We start from the raw sequence: 21,193 nt of genomic DNA on the forward strand, positions 1-21,193 counted from the left end.
CTTTATTTATTTTTCTTTTAGTCACTAAATCCTGTAGTGTGGTGGTGAGCATAGGCAGTTGAAACTAGGGCATTTAACTTTCTCGGAGATGACTTGATTTAAATGGATATGTAATTATATAGGAATTGGGTGACTACATAGAATTCTTCCTGTTGGAAAGCAGTTTTTACTAGTAGTGTTTAAATTTTAGTTCTCACATATGAATAACAAGATACAGGATTAAATTTAAATGAGCATTATAATATCTTTATATTTGGCTTTAAATACAAATTAAGTTCAGCAGTAGTCAGGCATTCTTCCATTTAATCTGGCATGGCTTTGTGATGAAAGGGAGAAACAGTGTTGTTATGTCACTCTCTGATTCATCCATAATACATTTGAATTGTTTGCATCCTTGCAAGATTACCATAATTACCAGATTACCATGAATGCATCCTTTTGGAGTTGACTAAGGGCTTTTTATCCCGTAAAAAATCAGGATACTATTGTATAAAAGAAACTAGGTTTACAAATAAATTTAGGAAGCATTTCTTGAATATTTATGTATGGCAGAAACTGCCTGTTTCCCTGGGAATGCAGAGATAAAAAAGGTAGGACATGTGCCCTCAAGGAACTTCTTACACAGATGGCAGATTGCTATTTCTACCATGTTTCTATTAAAAAGTTGTATTTGCTCATAATATTCATATTGTACTTTTTTCTAAAAAACAGACTAAATCTCATCTGTAAACCATATCACAAGACTTTTTTTTTTTTTTAATTCTAGGTACTCATATCCATTCTTTGGAAGTGCAGCTCCTATTATGACTAATCCTCCTGTAGAAGTTCGGAAAAACATGGAAGTTTTTCTTCCCCAATCTTACTGTGCATTTGATTTTGCAACTATGCCTCATCAGCTGCAAGATACCTTCTTAAGGTAATGCATACAGTGTATGTATGATATTAATTACTTTAAGTCAATTCTTGAAAATTTGTATTTTATTAAAAAGGAATTCCTATAGGTTTAAATCCATAGCAGTTTGTGCATTTGAGGATCAAGAAACAAATTTACTAATGATGTGTATGACATTTGTGCATCTGCTACAGGGTTTTGCATGGTTTATTATAAAGGCTGTTTTTAGATTTTCCTATCTTATTTACCTGAATTTAGATATTTTAACTTTGTTAAAACAAACTATATGTAATGAGGGACCTTTGAAAAGTGGTCTTGCCTTCTAATATAATATGGGAAGATAAAAAGCTAAGAACTAAATATTTACTTTTTATTGTTGATTCACTGAATGAAAAAATTTGCTTTTTCTGTTTTTTTAAACCTAGAACTAGAGATGTTAATCTGACTATCTGAAATGGGTTCATGAAAAAATCTGAGATCTGCGAAACACCTCTTACTTTCTCAGAGTATCACAATTCAAATTTATACATTATTTTAAAAAGAATGAAGGGTAACTGAAATCTAACCATCTGTGGGAATTACAGCATTTGAACGTTTTTATTGCATAGAAAGTGGTACAAAAAATATAATAGTAGGCCTAGCATGGTGGCTCACACCTGTAATCCCAGCACTTTGGGAAGCCAACGTGAGCAGATTGCTTTGAGCCCAGGACTTTTAGACTAGCCTGGGCAAAATGGCGAAACCCTGTCTCTACAAAAAATGCAAAAATTAGCCATCATGGTGGTACGCACCTGCAGTCCCAGCTACTCAGGGGGCTAAAATGGGAGGATCACTTGACTTGAGCCCAGGAGGTTGAGGCTGTAGTGAGTTGTGATTATGCCATTGCACAGCAGCCTGAGTGGCAGAGCAAGACCCTGTCTCAAAAAAAATAAATAAATAAAGTATAGTCATGAACTACTTAAAGATAGGGATACATTATGAGAAATGCATTATTAGATAATTCTATTGTTGTGTGAACATTGTAGAATGTACTTAAACAAACTTAGATGGTATAGCCTACTGTGCACCTAAGCTGGATGGAATAGCCTATTGCTTCTAGACTGCTAACCTGCACAGCATGTGACTGTACTGAATACTGTAGGCAGTTGGACAAAGGTAAGTATTTGTGTATCTAAACAGAAAAGATACAGTAAAAACATGATATAATCTTATGGGACCATCATTGTATATGAGGTTCATCATTGATGGAAACATCATTTCATATTTGGTACCTGTGAAATTTAGCATTCAGTCTAACAATTGTGTTAGATGACATTCCAGGTAACAAAAAACATCTTTGACTCCATAAGGGAATTCAAAGAATTTAGTTCAGAAAAGACTTTAGGTCAGAGTTGATAGGTATGAACACGTTTCTCTCTTCCTTAGGATTCCATTACTGGTTGAACTATGGCACAAGGATAAAATGAGTAAAGATTTACTTCTGGGAATTGCGAGAATCCAGCTTTCTAACATCTTGTCTTCAGAAAAAACTCGTTTTTTAGGTTCTAATGGTGAACAGTGTTGGCGTCAAACTTACAGTGAAAGTGTGCCTGTTATAGCAGCACAAGGGTAATGCATTTCACAGAATTGGTCTTTGCTTTGCTTTTCAATTCATGGAATGATTTTGATTAGTCTCCCACCACTTCACCCTTTCATAACCTCTTTTTTCTGATCCACCACTTCACCCTTTCATACGTCTTTTTTCTGATCTTCTCTGACCTGTGGCAGCTATACCCCTTTGCCCTTTAGCTTTCTGATACCGATTTCACCTCACAAAAGTCAAGAGTCTATGTTACCATGGTATTGTAATACTCAGATGGCTAATTATTTTCCTTCCTCTCTCTAGCTTGAGAATTTCGAATGCAGGATCAATTTTTTTATTTTGTAATTTGAGGTTAAACTTTATAATGTATTTTATATTATTTTGCATTGGGAATGGCTGAGACTGTTTTTCCACTTAAAATATTTTACTCGTACCCCAAATCAAAAGTCTGAGGACATTATAGCTATTTGGCAGTCAGAGGCAGTTTTTAAAATAATTATTGGTGTTTTTCCCTGAACTTCATTGCCACAAAGAAAAACTTGATTTTTTTTAACATATTTTAAATACAGTAAAATGTATGTTGAATTATCTTTTTAAAATTAACAATAAAAATTTAAAATTTAACTTAACTTTATATATCATATGCCCTTTATCGTTAAAGATAAGCCTAAAAAAAAGATAGAAATAAGGCTTAGCGAAATTTTAGCTCTAAAAGTATCTTTCCTTATTCCTCATCATTCATAGCCATTTTGTTTCAACTCCTATTATTGAATTGAAGCTATTTTAATGCTGCCCGTTTGTTATGAATATTAACTTTTATTGCCCTACTTTGTAGACAGAAAGTTTTAGATTTACTTAACTGAGAACCTTAGATACTCTCTCGAGTTTCTGTCAGATATAGTAATGCTTCATTTAACTTTATTCATTTTTTTGAAATCTGTGAGATTAGAAGAAGAAAATGCAAATGTTGGTTAATTAAGAGTTCTAATTGTGTGAGAACCATTCATTCAAGTTTTGTTTGACCAGAGTATATTTGATTTAGACAAAACCATGGTTTTGTATTGCTAGTATTTTATTTTCTTCTAATATTTTATCTTGTTTTCATTTGGTTAATGACAAATGCTGCATGCATTTGTATGATACAAAGAGGTGCTCATTATGATCATACTAACATATAATTATCCTAGAAGCATTGCTTATGTGCCAATTATGCCTAGAGGCATTGCTTATATCTAGTAAAATATGTATGAGTATGTACCTCCCAGGAAAAGTAGAAAAAAGAATTCAGAATAACCAATATAATCAAGAGTAGGGGATTTGTTAAGTATATTTTACTACATAAATTCATTTGTATATTTTACAGGGAGTAAAAAAAAAATCACATTTTTAAATTAATGTTATGATGTATGAAAATGCCCCTGATGCAAATAGGAAAACAAGACAAAACTGTATGAAGTCAACATGCATGTGTGCATGTATATCTATATATAAATAAAACAGGAAGGAAATAAACTACATGCTAGCAATAATTACCTGTGGGCAGTAACATTTTAAATTTCACCTTTATACCTTTTACAGCTCTTATAGGGCTCATTTTGTAGTAAATGTATGCATGTATTTAGCAGGGTGTTTGTGATGATCAATTTATATATATGGAAGTTGCTGCAGTTTCAAAAACAATAGTTAGGTACAGAAAATGTTGCTTACTCCCCATTGCTAAAGTACTGGGGAAATAAAAGGAAAAATAATGTAAAAATATTTCTGTGAATTTTAAGGTATTTCTTATTTTATTTGTAGATCAAATAACAGGATAGCAGATCTTTCTTACACAGTGACTCTAGAAGATTACGGACTTGTAAAAATGCGTGAGATTTTTATCTCTGAGTCCTCTCAGGTGAATATAATTGAATGTTATCAAATTATTTTTTAAAAGGAATCTAATGTGCATATGTGTGTGAGTGTTTAAATGTACTTTTTGGTTCATCTCTTAGGGTGTATCTGCCGTACAACAAAAGCCATCTTCTCTTCCTCCAGCACCTTGTCCGTCAGAGATCCAGACAGAGCCTCGTGAAACCTTAGAATACAAAGCAGCACTTGAGCTAGAAATGTGGAAGGAGATGCAAGAAGATATATTTGAAAATCAGGTTACTTTTTAAATGTTACTTTAAAAAATGTGTTTTGTCTACTTTGTATATTTTTCCTTCTCCATAGCAAGGTTTAATCTCTATGTTCTGTAAGTACCTTATCGAGTTTCTTTGAATGTCAACAATGCTTTACTTAAAAAAAAAATTTGAGAATCAAAGAATACCTGAAATGTGGCAACTTGGCAGAAGCCAGTCAGAATTCTATAAACTTTGTTCACATTTATTGGGTAAAATTAGGAAGTTACTCTTTAAATTTCATGTCCTCATTTGCCATACCCTCCTGGAACCTTGCATCATTAGTTTCCAAACAAGAGTTAGAAAGCACAACCCACTGTTTTATACTTTCCTAAAGTGAACTCAAATGGGTATTATTTGCCTCAGGCATCCACCTTTTTTTCCTTTTTTTTTTAGAATAAAAAAGAATGCCTGAAAAAATCATATTAGTGATCAGCATCGGTTCTTTAACTGACAACTGATTCATTTATTTGACATATTTGGGGTTTCTTGGCAACTTTATTTTTCTTCCTTTTATAGCTGAAGCAGAAAGAACTGGCTCATATGCAAGCTCTTGCAGAGGAATGGAAGAAAAGGGACCGAGAAAGAGAATCACTAGTAAAGAAAAAGGTAATAACTTGTGTAAAAGTGAGGAAGAAAAGGAAGAATATTAATGATAGTACCTTGTATTTGCATTAAAGACAGTCTCTGGAAGGAATAACTAATTATAGTGGTGATATGTTGGCATGGAAGAAGTGAATAGTGGCTCTGGATAGAAGGGAGGCGTTTCACTGTATTTCGTGCTTTTGGAATATGCAAATGTATTACCTATTCAAAAAAATATATAATATAGGCCAGGTATGGTTGCTCACACCTGTAATCCCAGCACTGAAGGAGGATTGCTTGAGGCCAGGAGGTTGAGACCAGCCTGGACAACATAGTGAGACCCCCATCTCTTAAAAAAAAAAAATGTGTGTGTGTGTATATGAATATACAAAAATGAATAGAGAAAAACCCTGCTGATGTATAAAAAAGAAATAAAAGCACATTTCAATACATATAAAACTACATATTATAATCTGTAAGTTAATAAAATGCCTCAAACGTTTAAGCTATTTTTAAGAATTACGAAATAAATTACATTTTTTAAAATGATAACATGAGACCATCTGATTTTATTCCTGAAGCAAAAGCTTCATATTTATCCATTTACACTCAAGTTATTAAATAAAAAAACCCTAACAGACTTTCTTCAAATATTCTATTAATACTTTTACGACTTTAGAAATACTCTTACTAGTGGTTAATCAGTATTCAGCTTCAGATTTGAGGGGATGGCTCTACAGGTCTCCAGTGCTCCTTCTCTCTCTAACCCCCTCCTCTCGTCAACTCTAGTTGCCTCAGCCTCTCTGGTCTCCATTCTGTTTTCTCAGCTCAGCAAGATTGCTCGTGTCTGTTTGGGTTCCCCTTCCTTGAGCTACAGTCTTCAGGCAGTAAGCTAGATATATTGTAGGGGTTGCCTCATTTATTTTCCACCTTTTAGGGATGATTGTCCTGTGCTGCCTGTTGCCTAATGTCTAAAAACAGTTGTTTCATAAATGTTTGTGTTTATAGAGGAGGGCCATTTGTCTTTTATGGGTGGAAACAGAAGTACACAGGCCTTTGATTTTAAAATAACCATATCAGCTTTTTCTAACTTAATTCTCACCATTAAAATCTTGAATAACCAGTGAACTTTTAAAAAAGCTGAAAGACAAAAATAAGAGTATTTCAAAGTCTCTATTCTTTAGAAAAGTTCAGATAACCAAAATTACAATAATTAGAAGCCATGACATACATTTTAACATTATACTAGTTATCCTGTTATTTAAGAGTGAGTTTTATATTAAGTAATATTTACAGACCTCACCTATTAGATATTCATTGAATCTGGGGGAGCTGGAAAATATCATTTTAATTTTTAAAATTTTTAACCTAGCCTTTAAGACAAGATGAGTTTATCCTTGAACCGTTTTTCTTCATTGCTTTGAAGAGTATTTTAGTATTGAGGTCTCCAAAATTCAAATCAGGAAATACTTGAAAAGTTAATAAAATTACTAGAACCGTGACAAATTCAATTTATGCCATAAACTTTCTGTGAAAACTCACCAAGTAATTTTTGGTTTATTGTCATTTTGGTAATAATGATCTTTTCAGTTGAAATTTATAATTGGTTTCCATTTATACAGCTTCTACCCTTTCAGCCTGAAATGATGAGTTCCTGGCTAGTTAATAACTCCAGTCAGTAAACAATGTGATGCCTACCTAATAAGTGATTGTGCTGTTTATTCAAATTAGTCATATGATAAAGGTTGATTTGAGATTGAGATTTGCCATTTTCTTTCAACCTAAGTGTGTTTTTGAGACAAAATACTTTAATTCATTTATCTTAAAGTATCCTATCTTGCATGGGATCAGTTTTTCTATCAACCACTATAAAATCAAGTCAGTAGTGAGAAAAAATACAGTTGTTTTTCAGTATGATGAAATATTTTAAAGCTAAATACTCTGAGACTCTCACTTTAGTATTTTTTAAATGTCAATTATATGAGCCTTTTCTGTTTATTTTTATTTTATTTACCTGATTTTTCTTAAAAAACGATGTATAACTTCTTTCATACTTCGAAAATTTACCTGAAGGAGTAAATATATACGTGGTTCTTGTTCTGCCCTCTGGAGCAACTGAGATATACTCTGTCTTACATATGACTGCCCATCAGATAGCTGAAGATAGTCATTACCCACAGAGAAGGAAGACATCAGTTCTACATAAGGGAGCATGAGGAAGTGTTCTGTAGATAAGATCATGCTTTCACTTTGGTGAAGATTAGTGGATATTGCCAGGTAGACTCAAAGGGTATTCCAGACACAGCCCCTTGAGCAAAAGGCAAAGAAGTTTGAAATAGACTCTGCATTAAGAAAATTATATACAGTTTGATGTTGGAAGAGGGGAGGAAAGAGTGTGCCTCAAGAAATAAGGTAAGAGAGGTTGATACCTTGGAGAATAAATGATCTCGTAAATCCATTATGTAGAGTTTAGACTAGATACTGTAGGCTTTTTTTTAGCCAGGCCTTCCTGAGAGAATGAAGCCCTTAATACCCTAAGGGATCCGTTATTGGTAATAAATTAACTTTATCTTATGCATTTAAAATGGTAGTTATGTACCATTTTAGGAGAGGATGGAGAAAATAATTAAATCATTTCTGTGTTTTGTGGTTCAGATGATAAACCCTGGTTGAGAAAGGTAGAAATATCAGAATTTTTTTAAATGAAGATTTTTATATAAAATAAGATAATTAGGTTTTCATTCCATAACAATAATTCTGATGGAAGTACACTGGATAGAATAGAGGAATGTGAAACTAAAGTCCAGGAGACCAGGAAAGCAATATGTATAAAAAACAAAAGCCAAGAACTAATAGTAGCGAAAGGTTATGGAGAAAAGGTGAGTGGTAAAGAGATGATTTTAAGGAGGTTTAGGACCTCAAGCGCTAAGATGTCCTCATGGCTGCTCACAATCCTACTGCTTTCCCTAGTCAATTCATTTTCTCACTCACCAGAAAAGTTAGTTTTTCTCTTAACAAACAGTGTTTCCTCATCCTTACCCAGTTTATCTGTCTTTAAAACACTTCTTCTACTTGGCTTCTTTGACTATACTTTTTTTTTTTAACTACGCTTTTCTACTGTTGTGTTCTGCTGTCTTCCTTGGTCTCTCTTTCCTAATTTTCATGCTAGATTCTCCTCATGTTGGCTTTATTGGCTTGTCCCAGAGCCCAGTCCTCAAATATCATCTTTTCTTCTCTCTGTATACTCACTCCTTTGATGATGTCATTCACTCTCTTGGCATTATATACACCAAGACACCCACCACACACACCCCCATCCCTGACTTCTTCTCTGGACTCTGCACTTGGCTATTTAGTTGCTTACACTACATATGCGTTTCAAATTTAACAGTCTTTTGTTTCCATCCTCTGTAAATTTAGATTAAGTCTAACATACTAGAGGATGTGGAAATCATAATATATGAATAACACTTAAAATTTGTGTTTATCTTGGAGAAGAAAAAAGACCAGGAGGAGGAAATATGGCCATCACCAGTCTCAAATTCATAAAAGCACATTTTTTTCTTTGAATTGGCAGATGTAATTTGTGACTTTCCATTCTCAGGTCCTCTGTTTCAGTGAAATGATACATATTTTTGAATTTATGTGTGTTTTAAGTTTGGGAGAAGGTAGGTAACTTTTTTTTTTTTTAACTATATTTTAGGTGGCTGAATATACTATTCTAGAAGGAAAACTTCAAAAAACTCTAATTGACTTGGAGAAGCGAGAGCAGCAGCTTGCTAGTGCGGAATCAGAGGTATTTCATTCATCTGTCATGTTTTTTTTTTTTCAGCATAGAGGGACTTATTGCAAAGTAGAAATACTATTTTAAAAGTTAAGTGCAAAATAGTCCCGAGAGAGAAGGGATTCAGGATGGGCTGCTTATAAGAATGAGACACCAAAGACTGGAACTAGAGGCACTCCATTTATGGGAGTCTTACATAATTATTTACAAAGAGGTAGAAAGTGGTGTTATTAGTTAGCATGTCATCTATATCTTTATTTCACAGAGTCTATATATGAAATTCATACTGTTTATTACTTTGTGCTCTATATATTTCATGAAAATTGTCTTTTAGACATGGACAAAACTACTATTCAAACTGCTATTCAGCATATCTTATTATATTAAGAATAGGTAGAAAAGTATGTGTCAGAGTGTTTAAACTTAATAGTGTAGATTTCTTCCTAATACTAAGGCTGTATTCTACGCGATTAGGCAAGAATCAGAAGTTTCTAAAAGAAGAAAAGAAACTTGGGCATATTTGCTTACACACTTAAAAAGGTTTTATTCAAATGGAAATGTTAAGTGGTTGGGGTTTTCAAGTGAATTTATACAAATTATTTATGGATTTTTATGTGTGTGTATAATAATATTAAACAATGATTGAAAACTTACAATGGTACACTTGAACATTAACTCTAATAACTAAAAAAGATATGAAAATAAATTTGTAAATATCCTGAACATTTGAGTGTATAGAAAGATATTGGAATATTGAATAATATAATGCAGCTAGTAATAAACCAACCTCTTAAAGATGCCTTTGTTTTAAGCTTCAAAGAGAAAAAAAGGAACTGCAATCAGAACGTCAACGGAACCTGCAAGAACTGCAGGCCTCTATCCATAGGGCCAAAGAGGACTGTATTCACCAAGTAGAACTGGAAAGGTTAAAAATCAAACAGCTCGAAGAGGATAAACACCGCCTTCAGCAACAGGTTGGATAACGTACTTGTCATCTTTTTATGCTTAGTTTATTTGCATTCTAGTAATGAGAAATAGTTCACTACTAAAAAGTGGTAAAATTCACAGTGATTTAGACTATTAATCATATTTATTGCACTGAGATTCAAATATACTTTAAGTTGGATCTTTTTCTAACTATTTTATGTGAAATTGTGCATATTTCAGGTCATTTCCAACTTAAATCTTTTTCTAATAAGTCTTCTTTAAGCAAGCAGATATTCTTCATGTAGCACTGAACCAAATTCATTTAAGGACCAAATTTAGTTAAGATCCAAATTTCATGAAAGAATTGTCTGTGTTCCTGTTTCCTCTCCTCATACTCAGTAAAACTGATTGATATCATCAATACTGTTGTCCTTGTTTTTGTATTTTCTCTTCTCAAATTCCACATCACCACTCTCCCTTGTTTTTCTCTACCTTTCTGGCCATCCTCAGGCTCTTTTGCAGGCTTGTCTTCCTTTAGCCATTACATGTTGGACTTCCTCCAAGCTCAGGACTTACTTTCTGCAAAAACAATCTTATTCATGATTTCATGCCCATAATTTCAGAGACAATCTGTACATCTGGGACTTTCATATCCAGGGTCATATCCAAGACCTTACCTTTGCCCTCTAGACCTATATATCTGATTGCCTTTTTGGCATCTCTATTCAGATGTCTTAAAGGCATTTAAAACCCATTGTGGTCCTTCTCTCCATACTTGACCTTCTACCTGTAAATGATCTTTGTTTCAGTGATAGGCCCCTCTAATCTGCTCCTCATGTTGTAGCCAGAATGATATTTTTGAAATTGGGAATCTTGATGCCCTCCTCTTTAAAACCTTTCAGCATTGTCTTGTTGTTCATAGGAAAAAGATCAGAATCATTGCCTTGTCGTGCAGGCCTCTGTATAGATCAGAGCCTGTCTCTCTGACTTCATCCCCTACTCTTGTGCCTGTGCTGTGTACTCTCTGGCCATGCTTGTCTTCCATCAAGTTCTCAGGCATGCCGTGCTCGCTTCACCCACAGTATCTTCATGTTTGCTGCATTATCTGGGCCTAGTGTACTCTGTTCCTCCTTCGGTTTTAAGCTAAACCATCACCCACTCCTAGAAATCCTCCCCAATTCATGCTCCCCAAGTCTAGGTCAAGTTTTTATTTTATGGTCTCATAGGACATTATTCTCCTGTTCTTTTTCTTTATGATATGTCATATCAGTTTGTTTTTATTTTCATTAGCATGATAATTTAATCAGTATCAGATTGTTTGCTCCATAAAAACTGTTCTGGTTTATAGCTGTATCCCAGGAGTCCAGGCCAGTTGTCAGCACATAATAGGGGCTCAATAAATATTTGCTAAAAAAAAAGAATCAAGCTGTTAAAAATTAAGCTTATCTTTCTTGAAAAATTCCAGTGTAGATTAGATATGTATGATGAATGCCTCCCAAGTCTTCACTAAATTTTCTCATGAACAGTTTCCACAGCAGCACAGGGCCATTATTTAGGTGGTTGTAAAAATATGAATTTGATTGTTACCAAGTAGGGTAGTCTCGTTTAAAATACAAAAGATAAAGTTGTAAAAGTGGGCAATTATGATGGGATTCACCAGTAGTGCTTCTCTTCTTCCACTTATCAGGAAGATTCAACCATCTAGAACAAAGGCTCTTAACACGTATTAGAGTCACCAGGAGAGCTCTTGGGAAACACACGTATCTGTACCTTGTCTAAGATGGTATAAGCCAGGCATGGTGGTTCATACTTGTAATCCCAAAACTTACGGAGGCCGAAGTGGGAGGATTGCTTGAGCCCAGGAGTTCAAGACCAGCCCGGGCAACATGGCAAAACTGCATCTCTTCAAAACATATAAAAATTAGCCAGGCATAGTGGTGCACACCTGTGATTCCAGCTACTCAGGAGGCTGAGGTGGGAGCATTACTTGAGCCCAGGAGGTCAAGACTACAGTGAGCCATAATCACAATACTGCACTCCAGCCTGAGCAACAGAATGAGACACTGTCTCAAAAAGAAAGAAAAAAGACTCGTATATGGTGTTATATATGGTGTAGTTTACTTCTTTGTAGGAATAATTAACTTTGGTGGGAAGAACTGGTATTTTGGAATAATTACCCAGAGCACACTTGTATTCTTGAACCACTGTTCCAAAACCTGGGGGAAAAAAGGGTAGGAAGGAAGGAAAAGTTTCCAAGATGCCCAGATTGCTAAGTCCATGACTGTATACATTTCACATTTTAGGTATGGAAAAGCTTTTTAGGCCCTTACCTTGACCATGTTACATGTATTATACACAGAATTCTAACTAGACTGGTAGAAGGGACAGTTAAACACCTGTCGGTGAGAGCTGATGAAGATAAAGTATCTGTACTCAAATATAGCAGGCACCAGAACTCAAATCACTGTAGTTTATGGATCACTTAGCAAAGGAAAAAGAGCCCAACATGCCTTAATAGCTTACTGCTTTATAACCCAATGTAACAAGAATTGTGTATGATAATGTTCTGGAATTGTGAAGAAACTACCAAATTTAATATTTTCTTAGCTTTTGTTTAAAACAGAAAAGTGAGAGACTTTAGAAAGGTTTCTATTCAACCTTGGATGTTAAAAAATAGGTAAACTTCTGTCATATGGACAATTCTCATGTATGGAACACTACGTTACCTAAAGATGGTAGATAAATCCTAATTATTACTGATGATTTCCATTTTTGCCACATATTTTCTTAGTATTAATATTTCAGATTTAGGTAAGTCCTATGCCTTAGGGAAGAGATAATTGGTTTATCTAATGATGGATAGTCATAGCGGTATATGTTTTTGGAAAACATCTTTAGCAATCTTTGTTCACATTTCAAAAAAAAACCCAAAAAGAACATCTTCGTACCTTTTTAAAAAATTTTGAAACTGTTCTAAGAGAAATTTGAATGTTTAGTCAAGGCCGACTTGTCATTTTGTTTTTCAGGAAGTATTGACTGCTTTAATGAAAGCATTATTCAAGGGGATGAAAAGGTCTGAAGTTGGTTTTTGCCCCTGCTACTGACTTAGCTCACTAGGTCTTTGACACTGCCTCAATTATTTAGCTTCTTTGACTTTCAGTTTTTGTTTTGTTTTGTTTTTACCTATTAGTATGAAGGAATTGAACCAAATAATCTTTAAATTACCTTAAGTTGTAATAGTATTTGAATTTGTAAAATTCATAAGGTACCAAACGGTAAAAACAAGAAATGCTACATTAAAATTGAGCTTATTTTTATTTACATGGATATTATCTGGCATATCTGTAATGCTCAGTCTTTTTTTGGCAGGGGGTCAGGATTATTCATTTTTTCACAGTTTTATTTTCATTACATTGGGCTGGGTAGAGTCATGCACCAGAGTATTGATGATTATGTTATTCTTTTGCTTTCAAACAGAATTGGGATCCAGGTTGTAACTGTCTCTAAATTCAAGATCTGGAGCAGAATCAGAAGAGGTTGACCACTGCTGATGGGGGCTGGGGGTCTCTGGGAAAAAGGAAACAGGCATGGAGCTATGGAGGCCTTATGTTCCAGGGCTCCATTGGGGTACCCGAGGATCTTCCATGTGGCTCAGAGGAGCCCCTCAAAACACAAGCCTGGAGTTAGAACTCAGGAATTGGAAGGACACTCACATCTGTAAAGAGAGAACCTGAAAAGATGTCGTCCTTCCATCTGTATCCCAGAATCCTCTGTAGGCCTTCTGCATAAGTAGAGGGCCAGGGTTGGCTTGTTGGCCTCAAAGTAGTCCAGTAAAAGTCTGCAAGCTTGTCACCATCTGGAGACACTCTTGCCAGCTCTTCTTTATGCTCCTGTGCTTTGGACACTGGGCAGTTGCTTTAGACTATTCCTGATTGTTCGTCCTCGACTCTTCAAATTCAAGAAATTTCCATTCTTTTAATAAACTGGATCTCCCGGTCACTCCTTGATTTAATTAACTGGGCTGATGGTTTTTCTGGTTTCTTTTTCCTTCTTTGTTTTCTGAGGATTTCTAGTAATTTTAGCCTGTAATCTCTTTCTCTGTTTTTATTCCTGAGTCTTCACCTGAGATTCTTTTCACTGTAGCTGTAGGGCCTAATCCTGGGTTGGCAGAGAACTTGCACTTACTCTGCTCTAATGGAATCCAAGAGAGACAGTTGCCTTAGTGTTGAAATGTGTTTGCTCCTCTCTGCTTCTGGTGGTCTCTTGCTGAATTTTTTCTTACATGCAACATCTTAAGAAAAGTGTAAAGAAAGTGTTAGTATTTCTGAAGGTAACTTTTAAATTTGACATTTGAGTTTTACGAAAAAGATTTTCATGATACTAGTTTGATAAGAAATTTCATACTCTTCAAAAGTTTTTATAGAATCATTTGATTTACTGAATTTTTAATTACAAAGGATCTTTATTTTCTTCATTATACTGTATCAGTTTTCCAGATTTTCTACTATGAGCATGCTGTAGAATAAAAAAAAACGACCTTGTTGAATTGAATACTTTATTGTTAAACTTTGCATATGATTGTTTTGAAATGGCTAAACTTTTTTTAATACAGCTTAATGATGCTGAAAATAAGTATAAGATTTTGGAAAAAGAGTTCCAACAGTTCAAGGACCAGCAAAACAACAAACCAGAAATCCGTCTACAGTCTGAAATAAATCTTCTCACCTTGGAAAAGGTATACATGTTAATTTTGTGCAGTTTAATCCGAGTGATCAGTTTATAAAATCAATCAATAATGTGTATACAGTGTAATAATGTTTTGCTGTAGTGTTCTGATGTCAAATAAGAATGCATCAGAGAATTAAAGGCACATGACATTATTAGAACTTGAATTTCTTGGCTTATATCAGTTGTAGCTTATACAAATTAGAGTCCTTGGTTGCAAACATCAGAACTGACTAACTCTAGTAAGGAAGGAATTTACAAAACTTTCAGGAGGCTAAAGAAGGAGTTTCAGAATATGGGCATGATAGGGAAAGCAAGGCATAGCCAAGATCTTGTCAGAAAACAGTCTACTTCGGATGCTTCTGTTGGTGCTGTCACTGCCATGTCACTGGATTCCCCGCCCTCTGATTCTAGTGTCATGCTGTTGAACTGTTTTGTGGTAGCCATTGTGAATATTCTCTCCATGTATCACCCCTGTAGATTCAATGTCCTAGATAGGAGTATTCATTTGAACCACAGACTTGCACTCTAGCTCTCAGCTAGGAAGAAGGAATAGTTGTCTTATTTTGTTTTCTGTGGTTGGAAGCCATGTTCTTCTCATTTAAATTGAGATTCCTCCACAAACAGAATGTTCAAGTGCTAGGCATGAAAAATGTAATGTCCAATAGACAAGTTTGACCATATGTGTTCTTGCATTTTATGATTTGATAACTTTTAGGCATGATTAAAAAAATAGCATTCAGAGGAAAATAACACAGGTAATACATAGGAAAATTACCTTTACAGTTTAAGGATTTAATTGTGCCAGCCGTTCCCCTTTTCCTACTCAGCTTTGTGTTGAAGGCTTCCTTGCCCTCATAGACTTGCCACCAGGGGGCACTAGCGGAAGACTAGTGGGTGGGAGTTGGATCTATGCTGGGATAGTTTTTTCCATCTCTCTCTACTTCCTTTATTTTCGCTGACAGTAGTTGAATCTTTTTATGGCTCCATGTCCTATCAGAGAGCCCTTCTCTCCAGCTTCCTTCGGGCCATCCTCCCTGTGGTTCTAGTTCACTGGACAACAGAGCTCCGGTGAGCATTTCCTTTGGGCATTGATGTAGTTTGGCTCTGTGTCCCCACCCAAATCTCATCTTGTAGCTCCCATAATTCCCAGATGTTGTGGGAGGGACCCGGTGGGAGATAACTGAATCATGGGGGCAAGTCTTTCTTGTGCTGTTCTCCTGATAGTGAATAAGTTTCACAACATCTTATGGCTTTAGAAAATGGGACTTTGCCTGCACCAGCTCTCTTTGCCTGCCGCCATCCACATAAAATGTGACTTGCTTCTCCTTGCCTTCTACCATGATTGTGAGGCTTCCCCAGCCATGTGGAACTGTGAGTTCTCCATTAAGCCTCTTTCCTTTGAAAATTGCCCAGTCTCAGGTTTGTCTTTATCAGCAGCGTGAAAACAGACTAATATAGGCATCATGTTACGTTCAAAAAGTTTCAAATGTTGGAGCATTTTAAGATTTTCGGATGAGAGACGCTGAACCTGTAATAGTAGTTTACAAAATAGGGCTGATAAGAGAATGCTGGAAGTAAGGTCATCTTTGGCCATATGGGGGAAGGTCTTAGATGCTCAGTTAAAGAATTCAAATTTTATCTGGTAAGCAAAGTCAAATATTACTCCCAAGTTTGTAAGATTTGTGTAATGGATGTTAATAAAATGAGTTTTGATGAATTGTAATCAGAAAGTAGTAACATTGGGGGCTGGGTACAGTGGCTCATGCCTGTAATCCCAGCACTTAGGGAGGCCACGGTGGGCAGATTGCTTGAGCTCAGTTCAAGACCAGCCTGGGCAACATGGAGAAACCCTGTCTCTGTAGAAAAAAATATATATGTGTGTATGTATGTATATAGGTATATATGTGTGTATATATAACATATATATACACTAGCTGGATGTGGTGGCACATACCTCTTGTCCCAGCTACTCAGGAGGCTGAGGTGGGAGGATCACTGGAGTCCAAAGAGGTTGAGACCACAGTGAGCCATGATCCCACCACTGCACTTCAGCCTGGGTGACAGAGCAAGAACTTATCTAAAAAAAAAAAAAAAAAACAAAAAACAAAGGAGCATTAGGGAGTGAGAGATAGACTTCCATGTTTGGGAAAATGGACTAAGGAGTAACGGTCACAGCCAAGAGTACTTTGAGAGAAGTAGTGTCTGGTGTCTGCTAAAGTGTGGCAGGGAGAGAAAGACTATGGAATAGCTTCAAAATCTTTTATTTAATAAATCCAGCACTCAAATCCTTAAAGCTTATGTTGAGATACTATAATCTGATAGTAGGCTGTGGAATAGATTCCTTTAGGAACTTTTAATACTTATTGTGTAGTTTTTATACTTATTTCAGAACTACCATAATCCAACCTACATTCTAAACTTTGCAAGGCAGAAACCATGTTATAGCTATTTTCATATTACCTATTCTTAGGACAGCACCCTCTACCTTATAGCACTGAGTAAACATTTGTTAATCATGATGATGAACCAGCACCACCTTTGCTACTCAGAATTTTCATATATTCATTGATTGGAGGGCATGTTGTCATCTTGGTACAAAACTGTTTTGAGATGTTAAGTTGCTGCTAATCATTTCACCAGCTATTTATTGAGTACCTTCTGTGTTCCTAGGATTATAGTTAGTCTTGCATTGAACAAGACAGATTCCTCAGGGAGATCCATTATAGAGGAGAGAGTAAAAAAATAACGAGATCATTTTTGTTTATGTCAAACATAAAAGTAATAAAAAAGGTGATGTCATATTGAATGTGGCAATGTAGGTGGCCTGTCAGGATAGATACCACCCCACATAAGGTGGTTAAGGAAGGCCTCTTTGAGGAGGTAACTAACGTTTTAATTGGGATCTATGAGAAGAGAAGGAGCTAGGAATGTGAAAAACTATGGAAGGCGTGTCCTAGGAACAGCTGCAAAGGAACTGAAGTAAGATTAAGCCTGGATTGTTTGAGGTTGAGGACGAAGGCCATCCTAGAGCATGAGGAAAGGAGAAATGTACAAGATGAGGTTCAAAGTATGGACCATTAAAGCCATGACAAGGAGTTTAGGTTTTTATTCTACTAGAGTTATAGTATAATAGTAGTTAACAGTATGAACATGAGCTACATCACCTTGGTTCAAATCCTAGCTCTGCCACTTAGTTTACTTCTCTGTACTTATTTCCATATCTTTTAAATGGAGGTAGTAAGGTAATAAGGTTGATAACAGAATTAAATGACTCAATATTTGTAAAATGCTAAGCATAGAACCTAGGACATTGTTTTACTTAAATCCTATGTTCGTAAATATAAGATTTAAGTAAATAATGAGATATCATTAAAGGGTTTTAAGTAGGAGAGTAACTTGATCTTTACATTAAGGACAAAAATTATTCATCTAATCTGTAGAAAATATGTGTTAGAGGACAAGACCTGTCTCTTCGGCTTATGACCCATATATTCAACTGCCTACCCAACATCTTTTCTTGAATGCCTTAGAACAGTAGTTCTCACACTTTTTGGACTCGGGGTCCCTATATTGATAATCACTGTATTAGAAGTGGGAAAAAAAACCTAGATGACATTTTTATGAAAAATAACTGTATTCTAAAACAAAAAATTGAGAAGAGTAACATTGTTTTACTATTTTACAAATCTCTTTAGTGTCTGGATAATAGACATCTGAATTCTTATATCTGATTTTGAATTCACTCTGTTGTGATATTATACGTCATGTAACATCTGAAAAACTCCAGTGTACATTTATAGAAGAATGAAAGTAGAAAAGACAAATAATCTTTTGGTATTATGAAAATAGTGTCCATCTCCTGGACCCTTGGAGGTCAGTCTTCAAGATATCCCAGAATGTCCAAAACTAAACTCAGCCATCTCCCTGAAATATATTTTTCATGTAGTGTTTCTGAACTCAGTAAATGTTTCTGTAGCTTGTTAACTGCCAAGCTATCTTGGGGTACTCTTATCCCCACAATGATTTGATTGCAAGTCTTAATTGATTCTTTTTCTTACATATTTTGGTCAGTCTCTTCATTTTTCTACCAGTGAACTTGAATCCAGCTGGACATTTCCCACTTCTCTTTTGATAAAACCAAGTAGTAAAGTATTTCTGTGTTTATAAATATGAATTCTGTAGTTCCTACCAGAAATATTTGAAGCACTCATTGGATAATGTCACATGGATTCTCTCAAGATCTCTTACGTGGGTGTCTAAGAGTACTTCCATTTTACCCTGGGGAAATTTAAAGACCAGAAATCAAAATTGTAACAGAGGTGTTATCTTACTCATCCCTGAATATAGACTGGTTGACTAGGTAATATCCACAATAAAAATAAATTTTAAATGACTTTTAAAATTTCTTCCAACTATGCTTTTATCAAAAGGATAAAAATCATTAAACATATTAAAAGTGTAAGCAGTACTGTGAGTTTGCATTGAGAGAGAAAAGTCATCATTTAATTGCCTCTATTTTTAGACTTAATACATTCATCCAGCATGTTTAAGTGCCTAGCGAAAAGAGGCTTTTCAGCTCTTCTGAAAATTCTTTGTAAATCTTTTTGGAGCCAGAAGAGGGCAGAATCTTATTTCTTAAAATAGTGACAGAGATAAATGCACAAAAAGAAAGACCCAAGCTAAAAAATATCTGATTTAATTTGTAAGCTCTGGTTATGTCTGAGAGCTTTTTTTCTTTTCTCATTACTTATTCTTTTCAGTGTAATATGCATATTCCCATTTTTTACTGAAATTGTCTAAAAATAAGTTAACATAAACACGTAGTTTTAGCAACTGTAATTGTTGATTCTTTTTACAGGTTGCATATCCCTTATCCAAAATGCTTGGGACCAGAGGTGTTTCCAATTTTAGATTTTTTGGATTTTGGGATGTTTGTGTTGTATTTACCTGTTCAGTATCCCTGGTCGGAAAATCTAAAGTCGGAGGTGCATTTCTTATGTGTCATGTCAGTGCTGAAAAAGTATTGGATTTTGGAACACTGTGGATTTTGGATTTTTGGATTAGGGATATATATACATACATACATATATATGTATATATATACACATAGATATACACACATATAATATGGGGTGTGTATATATATATATATATATCTTCAATAATTGGGACTTTAAAAAATGAAATATGGAAGGCATGTAATTTAGTATGGCCTACAGAGGTTGAAGAGACTGAAGATATATTGAAAGAACGTAGATATTTTTAATTAAGCTAAAATTTATGTATGTAAGAATATTTGGTGAGTGTCTACTATATGCCACCCCAACTTGGGGCAAATAGGAAAGATAAGAGAAAAATCAAAGAAAGGAAGAGAAAAAGTACATTATTCCTTTGAGACTTACTTTTGAGACTTCACTTAAAGAGTTCATAAAGTAATTGGGAGTTTACTCAGAGAGCAGTAAATGACCTTAAATAATCAAACACCAAGGAATGTGATAGAAACCATTTGGCGTTCGGAATCTAGTAGTTGTAAGACAGCTTCATGTAGAGGTAGATTCTGAGCTGAGCCTTAAGATTTAGGTAAGCAGAGGAAGAAGAATTGGCAGGCTCAGGAAGTAACTTGGGCAAGGAGTAGGGAAGGCACAGGGGACACAAACCTGGTTGGAGTAGGTTTCCTGTTGAGGAGAGTAGGTTGAGCGGGTAGGACAGATACTACATTTTGGAATGCCTTCAATCCTAGGTGTAGTAGTTGAGGTTTAATACCGTAGATAAATAGTAGCTACTATAGATTTATTTAATAGTGGTTTTTACAAGATTAGTAGATAGAATAGATTTGAGGCTGGGGAGGCTGGAGAGACAAAAGAACCTCTTATAGTCAAGATGAGTTGAGAAGAACCTGGGCTAAGGAAGTAGTGGTAGGAATATAAAGGAATAGAATTTGAAAATATTTCAAGAGAGAAATGTAGAGTTCCTTCTGACAGAATTAATCTGGGAATAGCAGATTAAGAGACAAAGACAATGCCATACTTCTAGTAAAGAACTAGAATTGTAGGTGTATTAAGAGTAGAAATAGGCCGGGCGCAGTGGCTCACGCTTGTAATCCCAGCACTTTGGGAGGCCGAGGCGGGCGGATCACGAGGTCAGGAGATCGAGACCAGGGTGAAACCCCGTCTCTACTAAAAATACAAAAAATTAGCCGGGCGTGGTGGCGGGCGCCTGTAGTCCCAGCTACTCGGAGAGGCTGAGGCAGGAGAATGGCGTGAACCTGGGAGGCGGAGCTTGCAGTGAGCCGAGATTGCGCCACTGCACTCCAGCCTGGGCGACCGAGCAAGACTCCGTCTCAAAAAAAAAAAAAAAAAAAAAGAGTAGAAATAGGGAGATTGGAAACCAGTGAATTTTCATCTATGCTTTGAGTTTTCCTAGCCTCTGAATGGAATGTAGGTCCTGAGCTGAATTTTTCTTTCAGGAATATATAACTTGGCTTATGGTCTATTACCTCAGTCATGACCAAGAAAACCTAAAGAAAAATATAAGTA

At 35.4% G+C, this 21,193-nt stretch overlaps 1 protein-coding gene across 1 annotated transcript in view; it reads left to right on the plus strand.

The window, feature by feature from the left end:
- The window catches only part of CEP120 (centrosomal protein 120), an 83,402-nt gene that overhangs the window by 42,421 nt on the left and 19,788 nt on the right, over positions 1–21,193 (plus strand). The window contains exons 10-17 of the mRNA XM_032156564.1: positions 767–916; positions 2,318–2,500; positions 4,272–4,368; positions 4,466–4,618; positions 5,153–5,242; positions 8,922–9,014; positions 9,815–9,976; positions 14,542–14,664. Coding sequence (XP_032012455.1) covers positions 767–916; positions 2,318–2,500; positions 4,272–4,368; positions 4,466–4,618; positions 5,153–5,242; positions 8,922–9,014; positions 9,815–9,976; positions 14,542–14,664 — 1,051 coding nt within the window. The remainder of the gene's footprint in view (positions 1–766; positions 917–2,317; positions 2,501–4,271; positions 4,369–4,465; positions 4,619–5,152; positions 5,243–8,921; positions 9,015–9,814; positions 9,977–14,541; positions 14,665–21,193) is intronic.

The sequence above is a fragment of the Hylobates moloch genome, unplaced genomic scaffold (assembly GCF_009828535.3).
Source record: "Hylobates moloch isolate HMO894 unplaced genomic scaffold, HMol_V3 SCAFFOLD_6, whole genome shotgun sequence".
NCBI classification, from domain to species: Eukaryota; Metazoa; Chordata; class Mammalia; order Primates; family Hylobatidae; genus Hylobates; species Hylobates moloch.